The sequence below is a fragment of the Sorex fumeus genome, unplaced genomic scaffold, assembly GCF_029834395.1.
Source record: "Sorex fumeus unplaced genomic scaffold, SorFum_2.1 ptg000061l, whole genome shotgun sequence".
Taxonomy (NCBI): Eukaryota; Metazoa; Chordata; class Mammalia; order Eulipotyphla; family Soricidae; genus Sorex; species Sorex fumeus.
In genome coordinates, this window is record NW_026606118.1 from 30,137,227 (window position 1) to 30,151,034 (window position 13,808).

General features: G+C 37.9%; 1 protein-coding gene across 1 annotated transcript in view; it reads left to right on the forward strand.

The window, feature by feature from the left end:
• AHI1 (Abelson helper integration site 1) overlaps nucleotides 1–13,808 on the forward strand; it is a 231,328-nt gene that overhangs the window by 19,328 nt on the left and 198,192 nt on the right. The window contains exons 7-11 of the mRNA XM_056126207.1: nucleotides 690–882; nucleotides 2,220–2,315; nucleotides 9,867–10,052; nucleotides 11,665–11,817; nucleotides 12,417–12,549. Of these exons, the coding sequence (XP_055982182.1) occupies nucleotides 690–882; nucleotides 2,220–2,315; nucleotides 9,867–10,052; nucleotides 11,665–11,817; nucleotides 12,417–12,549 (761 nt within the window). The remainder of the gene's footprint in view (nucleotides 1–689; nucleotides 883–2,219; nucleotides 2,316–9,866; nucleotides 10,053–11,664; nucleotides 11,818–12,416; nucleotides 12,550–13,808) is intronic.

The window sequence follows — 13,808 nt, forward strand, 5'->3', positions numbered from 1 at the left end:
TTTGTGGCATTTCAGCATAATGGTTTCAATATTATATTACATGTTAGTGCTTTAGTCATCTATATTCATATTTTTATTTTGAAATTAATGCATTACCTAAGTCCCACCTGAGATAACTTGGTCCTGAATTTATTTTACTAATAATACTTATATGTATGTATGTATGTATAGCTTATATATATATATATATATATGCTTGAAGTTCCTCAAAAAATATTGCTTGGAAAGATACAGGAGTACAAAGTATGAGATATTACAAATAAAGCTGGTCACTTTTTCAGTGGTCCCTGGGCATACAAAATAAAATACATCTTAAAGGGTCTATAATTCTGTTATGTTAGGTTTGTAATTTTCCTATTTGGATTTAATTTTACAATTTTACCAAAAAATAATTTATGATCCAAAATAATTTGTGATCTAATTTATAGAACTTTATTCTAGTTCTATATCCTAGACTATCATAAAATAACAGTGAAACTACTGTATTATATAAATCAAGATGATGGTAAAGTACTATCACTTGTAAGTCTTATAAAATTTTTATAGATTGGGAATCAAAAATAATTTTTGATACCATGAATGTTTATTATTTTGTATTAATCTGGTCTTTCTAAACACTATTTTAATTTTCTCTCATCTTCTCAAAGTTACTCTAAATCATGTTAACAGAAACATCTATTTTTATATAGTGAACGGCCTGTTTCATCTTACTATGAAAAAGAGAGTGTGGATTATATTCTTCCTATTATGACCCAGCCATATGATTTTAAACAGTTGAAGTCAAGGCTTCCAGAGTGGGAAGAACAAATTATATTTAATGAAAACTTTACTTATTTAATTAGAGATTCTGATGAGAGCCCCAAAGTCATCCTTTTCTTTGAGGTATGAACTGAATATATTTAAGCTGAATTTTGTATTTTAATTACACAATATAAGGTATTGTGATTTGAAAATTTCATCACTAGGATTTAATGTTTGTAATATACTATAGAAATATAGGTAAAAATATAAAAGTAGTTTCTTTGTTTAGCATTTGCTAGAATCAGTTAATTTATTTTCTATAATTTAGTTCTTATGGTGCTATGACTGTTAACTGAAGCAATGTATCAATGTAAAATCTTCCATTCTTAACACATTTCAAAAAGTTTCAATTCATTTAAGTCTCCTTTGGTGTTTTCTTATGACTTGTAGTAATAAAGATTAAGGTACAAGAGAATATAATGAAAAGTCATAGAACTTCTTAGATAGAAAGACTTATTAAAGACTCAAAGCAAATCAAGGGAAACTACACAATATATATGACCTTTGATCTTGTTTTCTCTTTGAAAGTTTTACTGCAAAGAAAGTCAAGTTCACAGGATGATTTCCCTGAAGTTATTCCAATTTGCTTGAGCGGGGCCAGTAACATCTCCATTGTGAGACTTGTTGTTACTGTGTTTGGCTTATTGAATACATCACGGGGAGCTTGCCAGGCTCTGCCTTGTGGGCTTGATACTCTCAGTAGCTTGCCAGACTCTCAGAGAGGGCCAGAGGAATTGAACCCAGGTCTGTCGGGTCAGCCGTGTGCAAGGCAAACGCCCTACCACCGTGCTATCGCTATCATCTTGTGGCATATTGATTTTAAGTGTGAATTATAATGTCTAGATAGGATGGAGATGTGGAAAAAATCCTCTTGGAAGCCTCATAACATTACCAAGAGATAATATCCCCAACTTCTGGAATATGATTAAAGGAAAGACCCACATAAAGCTATAATTTTCTTTACCTTTTGGGGGAGTGGGGGTGGCAAAACCCTCCTAAATCATACTCAGGGATACCAGAGACCACTCCTTAGTGAGACTGCTTAACCAGGTCAGCGGTCTAGTGTTAGAGCCCCAACATTTGGGGCTGCGTGGTCCCTGCAGTTATGGAGCACCCAAGGGCAACCTTGTGGGACTTGGGAGATGTCCTGGGCTACATTTAATGATGCTGAAAACCATGAATTTTGAAAAACAGTCCTCTCATATACATATGCGCAAAACTTAAAAACTTTATCCCTGGGGTACTATAGACTGTTTTAAAGATGATTAACAATTGGTTAAAAGTGTTCTCTCTCTCCATAAGGAGAAAAATCTTTAATTATAAAATGATTCTTGTATTTTCATTGAATACATGGTTGGGAAATAATAAATTTTAGGAATTTTAATGTTTTTTGAAGTGATTTTAATATTTCTTTATAGATTCTTGATTTCTTAAGCATGGATGAAATTAGGAATCACTCTGAGGTTAGAAACCAAGAATGTGGCTTTCGGAAAATTGCTTGGGCGTTTCTCAAGGTATGTTTCTTTCCACACTTTAAGCACTTTTAAAATAATCTTCATATCTTATTGGTTATTTTTTCCCAAGTTAGTTTAATTTTTATAAAGGGCTTCTGAACCATATTAAGACTGTAGTAATATCAATTTAAGTGATGTTCATTAAGATTTTTAAATATTTATTGAGGGCCCAGGATTTTTCAAGTTCACTCTATGACTCTAAGGGTTTAACACTAGAAGAAGCACAAAGCCTGCTATAATTTTTAACTCAGCATACATGTAATAAACCCTTTCTGTGATTCAGTCACTGTTCCATCTTGTAAAAAAATAAGCATTTATCTTATTTGTTAGTGAATACATAATTTATTATATTATATTTTTTATAAATGCCCATGAGTAGCATAGATCAGGTGATAAAAGCATCTTTTATGCTCAGAGAACAGGGTCTCCTGGGCTCATTCCCAGCACTACTTGATTGGGATGGCCGCGTTTGATGCTGAGACCCAAATGTGCATGCTTCTTGGGCTCTGTGGTGCCAGGAACCACCAAGGCCACACCATTGGTGCTTTGGGGATTTTAGTGCCAAACCATGAAGGTTCTGTGGTACCTAGAATTGATCCGGTTTGGGTGTGTGCATGCTAATTAGTGTACTCTTCCTAGTCCCTGGTTTTCAACCTTTTTAAATCTGTGACTAACTGTGACCACTTTTTGGGCTGGGGCGATAGCACATCAGGTAGGGTGTTTGCCTTGCATGCGGCTGACCCAGGTTTGATTCCTCCATCCCTCTTAGAGAGCCCGGCAAGCTACTGAGACTATCCTGCCCGTACAGCAGAGCCTGGCAAGCTCCCCATGGCACATTCAATATGCCAAAAACAGTAGCAACAAGTCTCACTTCGTGTTCCTGAAGCGAACAGACGCCACTGGGCTACACTAGCACATGTCAGGGACGAATGGAGACGTTACTGGTGCCTGCTCGAGCAAATTGATGATCAACGGGAGGACAGTGCTACAGTTTTTTGTTTTTATATATTTTTTTACTTCAAACATAAATTTGACTTAGAGAATTCTTGATTAAATAACATTACTATCTTTGTTGTTTTTTTCATTTGTTCATTTGTTTGTTTTGCCCCACACTGACAGGCTCTTGGGACCCTATGTGGTGCTGAGGATCAAATCAGAGTCTACTGCCTACAAGGCAGGCACCTTACCCCTTGCACTATCCCTCAGGCCCTCTGATTGCTAGCTTAGGAAACTTACTTTTGCACATCTATCAGTGGTTAGTGTAATGCCTGTCAGTTTGTTAAATATAGAATACTCATCTATCAATTAGACTTTTTCTTACTCTCTGGTTTTGGTGTAAACATATAACCTACTCTTTAATATGCTGTAAACACTGAAAACTGAGCTCAGGTACTTCATTCATGGTAAGAATTAGAGACTGGGTAGTCTGAATTAATGCTGAATGTCAGACAGCTTGACTGTGATGATTAGAAATTTTGGACCATGGAGATAGTACTGTGGGTAGGGTTTTGTCTTGCCCTTTGTCTTATTTTGTCTTACTTGTGGGTAGGGTTTTGTCTTGCCCTGGGGCTGACCCGGCTTTGAATCCCCTGCACCCCCATAGGCCCTCTCACTGCTGCCAGATGTGATCTTTGAGCACAGAGCCAGGAGTAAGCCCTTATCAGTGCCCCAAAACAGCAAAAAATTCTAGAAGACCTTAACTGTCATCGTGCCTACTATACCTACTTAATCTCCCTTCTATAACCTGTTTCACTTTTTTTACTATACCCCTTCTCTTTTGCTCGAGCGGGCCCAGTAACGTAACGTCTCCATTGGAGACTTTGTTGTTACTGTGTCTGGCATATCGAATACTCTCGGTAGCTTGCCGGGCTCTCCGAGAGGGGCGGAGGAATTGAACTCGGGTTGGCCATGTTGGCCGCTTGTAAGGCGAACGCCCTACCCGCTGTGCTATCGCTCCAGCCCTACCCCTTCTCTTAGAGGGAAAAAAAAAAAAAAAGTTTTACAAAACTCAAGGTCATTTTCACATACAAAGATTGCCATCTTGTGGTAATTTTAAGCAACTGCTCTCAGAGGACACCTATGGCTTCAGAATCAGGAGAGTAGTCCCTTTCATTAGCTCTAGCCTGGCAAAGGAAGTGCAATGGCAAGTTAGTATGCCAGGCAGGCATGATTCTGGACACCAGGGTGTGGTCATCACCTGCAACATAATGATCACGTGTGGAGAAGTCCTACAGCCCACATGAGTACTGCAACTTACAGGGCTTAGAATCAGCAGGGAAGGAGATGACACTGAGGAGGCTGCTTTGAAGAAGTTGGTGACAGCTACAAAAAGGAAACTGCTTTTATTCCTTTCATGTGTTCATTTTTGCAGACCTTTAGTGTTTGCTATAAGCTCCATGTGGAAAACAATAATATGTCTTATGGAGCGATAGCACAGCGGTAGGGCATTTGCCTTGCACGCAGCCAACATGGCCGACCCGAGTTCGATTCCTCCACCCATCTCGGAGAGCCCGGGAAGCTACCGAGAGTATCTCGCCCACGCGGCAGAACCTGGCAAGCCACCCGTGATGTATTCGATATGCCAAACACAGTAACAACAAAATCTCCAATGGAGACCTTACTGGGCTCACTCGAGCAAATTGCTGAACAACGGGAGGGCCTTTACCTTTACTTTTTATAAAGCTTTAAGTGTGGTAAGAATTTTTAAATTTATGTATCTTATGCCATTGGCTGAAGTGGCAATCTCCCATCTCTCTCTGCTATTAAGAAAAAAGTATACTGTGTCTTCTTCTGTTGTAACATATATTTCCTTTATTGTCTGTAAGCTTTTCAGTCATGGGTCACTTCCTTTTGGCAAATTTGTTGAAAATTTTTAGTTTTTATTAAGTATCATTGTATTTAATATATTAGTCTCTTAAAACTATTCCATAATATTACTGGTTCTAGAATATTAACGCCTTGAAGAGTTCTCAGTGCCAGAGGAACTAATTCTGAGTCAGTGGCATTTTTTTTCCTCATGAAAGTATATTGAGTACGCCACAGATAGCTTGCCAGGCTCTGCCGTGCAGGTGGGATATTCTCGGTAGCTTGCCAGGCTATCTGAGAGGGATAAAGGCTTTTAGGACGACCTCTAATTGCCCTTGCAGGTGTTCCCATGGTTCAAACCATATTTGAGACCCATCAGCTATGGTGCGCTAATCTTGGAAGATGGGTATTTAGTGTCTTATGATGTGTCGCGTGGCTGCTTCGGTCTGGAAAGTGCCCTGAAGTGTGGCGGTCGGCTGGGTAGTGGAGGTCTGCCAATGAGGTATTTATCTGGTACTGATAGGGTGGTAGGGTGGGTCAACGGAGATTGGTGGGAACAGGCAGAGAATCTCTATTCCCGGGTCCCCTTGAGCCTGGAGTCCAAGGTCACAGAGTTCCGCTTACCTGGTTCTGTGGGGCTTCACTCATGCGTGAGTCTCAGCCCGAATGTCCGGAAAGCATCCTGGAGCATGGTGGCGGCTGGGTAGTGGAAGTAGTGTAGGACACTCGATATGTCAGAACCAGTAGATACAATGGGTCTCATTCTCCTGACCCTGAAGGAGCCACCAATATGGCAGCATTAGGTAGGATGAGGAAGGAGAGGCTGATAAAATCTCAAGGCCGAACTAGGCTGCCAAAATGAGGAAGAACAAAAACGACTGTCTGTACTTTCAGTGCACATATGCTGGCATTGGATGCATCCATCAAGGACCTGATGGTACAAGTGCGAAAGATCAAGTATGACATCATTGGTCTGACCAAGACGAGTAGGCATCAATCACATCACGCCGTTTTAGACACTGGAGAAAAACTGTTCCTCAGAACATGTGAAAAAAGAGGCATTGGTGGTGTCCGTGTCCTTGTCAACATGAACTTGGCCATAAATATTGATTTATTCGCATGCCTAACAACCCAAATAAGACTTTTACACTTGAATAGATGTGGCTCACTGCCGGCAGTTTCTATCTTCATTGTCTACGTACTAACATCCAATTATGATGAAGGAGAAATTGAGAAGTTCTACATGGAGCTGGAGAAGTTCTATAAAGAAGACCACACCTTCTACAAGATCATTTTTGGTGATTTTAATGCCAAGATAGAACTGAGAAAATCAGTCAAAGAACTCCACATTGGGACCCATGGCCTAGAATGGAACGAACAGGGTGAGAGATTGTCTAAGTTCATCATGTCGACCAAGACCATCCGTGATAACTCACAGTTCCAGAAGGCCAAATCTAAACGTTGGACCTAGGAGTCTCCCAGTGGACAGTGCCACAACTAAATTGACCACATCATATTCAATCAACGGTTTTGCCTGACCAATGTCACTGTTGTTCCAAAATTCCAAATAGGATCAGACTACTGTCTCCTTCATGCAAAATTCTATTTCAGGGAGCAGGGAAAAAGGGCTTCAGAGTTTAAGAAGAGAACTCCCAGAATGACCACCAACTGGGAGCTCTATGGCACTATTGTGGCAATATGGGAATATGCCATCATTGACAACATTGATGAAGAATAGGATAGACTGGTTCAGCACCTCCATGATTGTGCGAGGAATGCCAAGAGAGAGATAGCCAGAAAAAGATGCCTGTCTTCAAAAACTATTGAGTTCATTCTCCAACGTGGCTTGGTGCAAGCCTCAGGCAACCACAAACAAATGTCCAAGCTACAAAGCAGTACAGAGAAGTGATAAAGGAAGATCTCAAAGAGAGAAGAGCAGCAGTGCTGGCAGATCGGCAGAAGCCGGTAAAAGCATTCACAGTGCCCACCTGTTCTTTGCCAACTACAAGACCAAGATGACTGTCCTCCGACCTCCTGATGGATCTACCACATTTTCCAGAAGGGCAATGGAGAAGATTATTCATGACTTTGACTTGGATCTCTTTGATAGCCATGTCCACCTGACCACATACCAAATTCTGCAGGATGGATATGTCGTTCCCAACGTTCTCCCTTCCGAAATCCGACATGCCATTTCATTGGTAAAGAAGCGAACAGCATCCGGCCCAGACAGGGTCAGACCCGAATAGCTGAAGAACCTGCCATCAGTACTCATCAATACATTGACTTGACTCTTCATACACTACCTGTCTGAATACAAGGTTTCGTCCCAATGGAAAACCAGCAGGTCTGTACTACTGTACAAAATGGAGACATCCAAGACATTGGCAACTATTGATTGATCTGCCTGTTGTCTGTCATCTACAAGCTGTTCACTCAGGTCATCCCGAATAGGATTGGCAGAATAGTAGATGAAGAACAACCATTCTAGCAAGCCGAAAAGGATTCAGCACGATCGACCATATCCAATGATAACCAAGCTCATTGAGGTTTCTCGGGAATTCAAGATGCCACCCTGTCTAATGTTCATTGATTTAAAGAAGACCTTTGATTCTGTTAAGACTGAAGCAGTCATTGAAGCCCTAGCCAAACTGTCACTGTCACTGTCCTCCCGTTGTTCATCGATTTGCTCGAGTGGGCCCAGTAACATTGTGAGACATGTTACTGTGTTTGGCATATCAAATATGTCACGGGTAGTTTGCCATGCTTTTCCCTGTGGGCGAGATACTCTCAGTAGCTTGCTGGGCTCTCTGAGAGGGGTGGAGGAATCAAACTCAGGTTGACCCAGTCAGCCATGTGCTAGGCAAATGCCCTGCCTGCTGTGCTATTGCTCTATCCCCCCTAGCCAAACACAGCATTCAAAAATCAATACATCAGGATCCTTCGTGAGCTGTATTACGGATTCACTACCAGGATCACACCATTCTACAAGGAAGTGATCATCCATGTCAAGAGAGGGAGGGGTTCAGCAGGGTGATACCATTTCACTGAAACTCTTCAGTGCCACCCTCGAGAGGATGTCATGCAACAACTGAAATGGGATAGAATGGGAGTGAAGATAGACGGTTGTCAATTATACCACCTCCGCTTCACTGATGACATCGTTCTAATAACACCAAAACATTAGCCAAGCAGCACAAATGCTGGCCAACTTTGACTGTGAGTGTGGTCTCCAGCTGAATCTCACGAGGACAATATTTATGAGAAACGGTCTCATTTTTGATGTTCCATTTATTCTCAATGGAACAAACATCTACAAATGCAACAGTTATGTGTACCTAGGTCTATAAGTCAACATGACGAATGACCTGGCACCTGAGTTGCGCAGGAGGAAGAGAGCAGTTTGGAACGCCTTCAAAAGCATTGAAGAAATAGCTAAGAGGACGAAGAACTTCTGGCTCCGGGCACATCTTTTCAATTCCACTGTTCTTTCTGCATTAACATATGCCTCAGAGACCTGGGCCCTACGAAAACAGGATGAGAATGCTATTTGGCTCTCCCAAAGAGGAATCGAAAGAGCTATGCTTGGAGAGTCATGCTTCACTCAAGTGAGAGAAGGAATCCGGAGTTCTAACCTCCACCAATGATCAAGAATCAGGGACGATGTCTCGTTTGCCAAATCATCAAAAATCAGATGAGCTGGACACATAATGAGATTTGGAGATGACCGCTGGACTAGAGCCATTACCGACTAGTTTCCATAGGATGTCAAAAGATCGCATGGCCTCCCACCTACGAGATGGTCAGACTTCTTTGTCAAGACCCTGAACGATCAGTATGAGGCTCTTTGTGTTCCTAGAACGAGTGGATGCCATTGGGCTACACTAGCACACGACAGGGATGAATGGATACTTTACTGGCACCTGCACAAGCAAATCGATGAGTAATGGGATGTCAAGTGATCAAGTGATTAAAGTATATTTTCTTAAATATAATTGTCATTTAAGAAATTTAGTAGACCTCTTAAAAACAGTAGACATCTTCAAATGTATTAACTTGTATGGGCAAGCATATGGGAACACCAGGTTCAGTTGATTCCTAACGATGCACAGGGGTCCCCCAAATACCCTGATCTCCTACAAGTATGGTCCAAAATACATACAACTGGTTCTTTACAAATGGAAATTTTTTTGTTTTGTTTCTGTATTTTAATGATATGTATGTTGATCCTTGAAATTATCTCAATTGTATATCCACTTCATTTGTGCAAAATAACTTCTCTCACACACAACAATATAAGTGCTTTCTTAAGAGTCTGAAGTAGTGCAGGCTAAAAGATAACTACTAGTATAATATTTTAAAAAGTCATGAGTGGGGCTTGAGTGGTAGCACAGCAGGTAGGGTATTTCCCTTGCACACAGCTGACCTGGGTTTGATTCCCAGAATCCCACATGGTCCCCTGAGCACCACCAGGAGTAACTCCTGAGTGCAGAGCCAGGAGTAATCCCTGAGCATCGCCAGGTGTGACCCAATACACCCCCCCCAAAAAAAAAGGTCATAAGTTACTTCTTCCAAAACAGTATGAAATTCTGTTTAACCAAAGCTATTTAAGTGTTCTTTCCTTTATTTTATAAATCAAAGAAATTTTCTCATATATATTTTAATAATTTTGGGTGCATACAGTTGCTTTAATGTATATATTTATTTTCAATGAAGATAACATTTTACCTGAATTCTTATTTTAAGCTTCTAGGAGCCAATGGAAATGTAAACATCAATTCAAAACTCCGTTTGCAGCTGTTTTACCCACCTCCTAAGCCTAGATCCCAATCAAGTGTTGTTGAGGTTTTTGACTGGTGGTCAAAATGTTCAAGAAATCGTTACCCTTCAACACTGTATGTAACAGTAAGAGGACTCAAAGTTCCAGAATGTGTAAGTTAATAGCACATTAACATTAAGTGCATCTTCTGTGTCACTAAAATTAAATAGTGATTTATTTTACATTTCTGAAAAGATTAACTCTAGATTTATTTTTTAATACTTTCCCCTAGATTTATTTTAATAAATTTGTAGAGAGGAGACTACCTTAAAGCTATTAAGCCTGTAATAGCTGATACTTTAAAGATACTTAATTGGATTTTAAGTTTTAAATATAGGTTTTGATGTTAAATAAAAATGCTATTTAATTATACCCTTTTTTTAAAAGCTAAATATAAAGGAATAAGTTAAAGTAGCTGTTCACAAATATTTTCCCTAAAGTATGAAATTTTAAATAATCTTGGGCTTTATAAGCCATATAATCTTTTCCCCCATTTTTATTGAGATAATTGTGATTTACAATACTGTTTAACATCCCTTGTACCAGCTCTATACCCACTTTCAAAGGTACCTGCTTTTATCCACCAGATGTCCCCTGTACCCCTTCTATCCACTTATCTGAAGGATAAGTGGATAAATACTATGTTATCTGAAGGATAAATAACATAAATACTATGTTATCTGAAGGATAAGTGGATAGAAGGGGCAGATAAACTCTGCAATTATGTTTTGTTTCATCATTTGTTACTTACTCCACTACATTGATATCCCACATATGAGAGACATCATCCTTTATCTATCTATTCTCTTTGTTTGATTGATGTCACTTAGTATGATACTCTATGGTTCCGTCCACTTAGCAGTAAATTGCATGATTTCATCTTTTCTTATAGCTACATAATATCCCATTGTCTATACATATACCGTAACTTCTTGATCTTTCACTCACCACACATTTGGGTGTTTCTGTAGCCCATATCAGCCAGGAAATGAACTAATTAACATCTCCTTTGTAGCATGAAAATTACTACTGATACAACTAGGTGATAACTAAATGGATAATTTTAATCCTTTACAAAATTAATCCTTTACAAAATGTGGCAGGATAGATTTGACAAATAGATGACAAATTCTTGATTTTTAGCAATTTTTTATAATACTATTCAAATAATTCTAATATTTTCTTTGCTACTACCACCTTTCATAGGTTAAAATTACAAATGTTCTTCTTAGCAAAGAGTTGGTAATAAAAATGATTGGAAACTTTTGCCATTGTCTTATTTACTTAAGTTATTTAAAATCAGTTGCATTCCCATACTATATGTAATAAACTAGCCACAGGGATTTAAATTATGTTAAATCTGTTTTTAAGAAATAAAATATGTAAAGGAATCTTAATAATGCCAACTTCATGATTTTAAAGTCAGCTATACCTTATTAAAGTCATGATACAGTATCTGGTAGTATTGGTAAAGAGGCAAAAATGAATGAAATACTGAAATAATTTTTTGTAAGCCATGGAATTTTTTCCTCATAAAATTTGTAACTTTGGTGATAGGACTATAATTTCAAACGACTTTAATTTCATTTAAAATTGTGTGTAAATATATTTTTCTCGGTTATATTTGAAAACTTTTGCTCATAGTTATGCTTTTTGCTAATTGCTAGCAAAGGTAAAAAGATTAACAAGATGAATAAATTTTTTTCATTTTCTTTATATATCTAGATAAAACCATCTTACCGGTCTATGATGGCTCTTCAGGAAGAAACAGGAAACTCAGGACACTGTGAACGTCTCCGTGAGTCAAATTCAGTAGTCTTAGAACCTGGATTAGAAGATTCAAAGGAAGTAGTAGAGTGGAAGCGATTGCCTGGACAGGTGACGTGTTGAATTTTGCTCCATTCAGTTAGATAATGCCTTATTTAGAAAATTCCAGCTCCTGGTATAACTAGATTTCTGTTCTCAGATTATACTTGTTTCTTACCACAATCTTATTACCATTAATTCATTGATGAATGATAGAATGCCTATCAAGTACATAAAAGCACTATCTTTAGTTCATTGTTTGGGAACTTGGGCAAGTCTATTAGTTTGCTAGGGGTGACATAAAAAAATACTACAGAATGAATTGTTTAAGCAATATAAATTAATTTTCTCACAGTTCTCAAGGTTGCAAGTTTCAATAGCAATGTTTCAGTAGGGCTGATTACATCTGAAGCCTTCTTCTTGCCTGGCAGATGGTGGCATGTTGCTACCTCTTCATGGTGTTTTTGTTCTTCCTGGCCTTTTTGATCTGTATGTTACTGATGGATTCTCTTTCTAAAAGAACACCATTCTTACCAGTCTTGTCTTTAAAGTTATACTTTTCTCCTCTGCAAAGTCACAGTAAAGGAACTATCAAAATAAAATTTTACTACCCTAATTGAAATTGACAACTAGTCTTCATTTTTAATTTTTACTATTTAAATCTATTTTAGACTTGTCGTATCCCCAACAAGCACCTTTTTTCACTAAAGGCAGGAGAACGAGGATGTTTTTGTCTTGCATTCTCCCACAATGGAAGAATATTAGCATCGGCCTGTGCCAGCCGGGATGGATATCCAATTATTTGTAAGTAATTCTCCCTTAGATTCAATTAATTTTAGAATATACAGTGAACATTTGTTTTTTAAAGTTAATTAAAATATTTAGTTAGCCCTACTACCACAATAGAAGACAGGAGATTTTTTTAAGTTAACTTGCAATTCTTTTAGTATATGCATTTAAATATGTTTTATTAAGTTAAATAAGAAGGGTCAAGTGAAGAATAGTAAATTTTTAAAAAAAATTGTAAGAAGACTTTTGTAACTTTCACATTTTAAGTATATAAATTTTTTAAACAAAATAATTGATAAATTGCATGAGAGATTTTAGTTCAATGTGGTCAATTAGTAGCAGTCATAATTTAAATTGTGAAAACTCAGGAGAATCTAGATGAAGACTTATTATATAGAAGTAGGTAGAGGTCTTGGGAACCAGTCTCTCATTGCTCTGAACAATATAGGAAGTCATGTTAAAAAGGTAAATTTATTGCTGTACATCTTGAGGTTTTATTTTTGTTTTGAGGGGTTTATAGTTTGCTTTTTTTATGTATTGTCATACTTATCTAAACTTATAGGCATTAAATTCCTATCCTTTGTTCTTATTCATTAACAGAATTCGATTTACCTCAGCAGGAAATAACTAACTTCTCAATTAGTGTCTCTCTTAAGGATTGGAATGTATTAAAATGCCCTTAGCTTCACCCAGTTTGTTATTTCTTAATAGACTTAGAGAGTTGGGTGTGTATGGGCAGAGAATTACAATTTGCTTGATTAGCAATTATTAAATATTCCTTCTCCTTAAATACTATGTTTTTCTTCTTTGTTTGCTTCCATCTGTGCTTAGGGTTTGTTCTTGGCTCTATGGTCAGAAGTGCACCCTGGCAGTGGTTGTGGGTCCGAATGTGGTAATTGATATTGAACCATTGTGTGTGAAGGGGATACAGGCAAACTCCTGAACCCCTGTATTATTTATCTAGCCCAGTTTTAAAAAATATAAAAATTATTATCTATTTTGGTGATGATTATTCTCTTTTAAAAAGTCACCAAAACCTATGCACAGGAGAAACGATTCTTAGTATCCTCCTTAATAGAGGTTTTTTTCTTTATGACAATGAAGTAATTGTTTTTACTTTGATTTATGTTTCAATATTTATTTAATAAATATGTTACTCTGTGCCTAAAAGGTCTAATTAAAATTTTATGTAAGTTTAGTATGCTATTACTTAACCGTTTTTCAAGAAAAATCATCATCTTTTGCTTTTTCATTGTTTAGTACATGTTATTTGG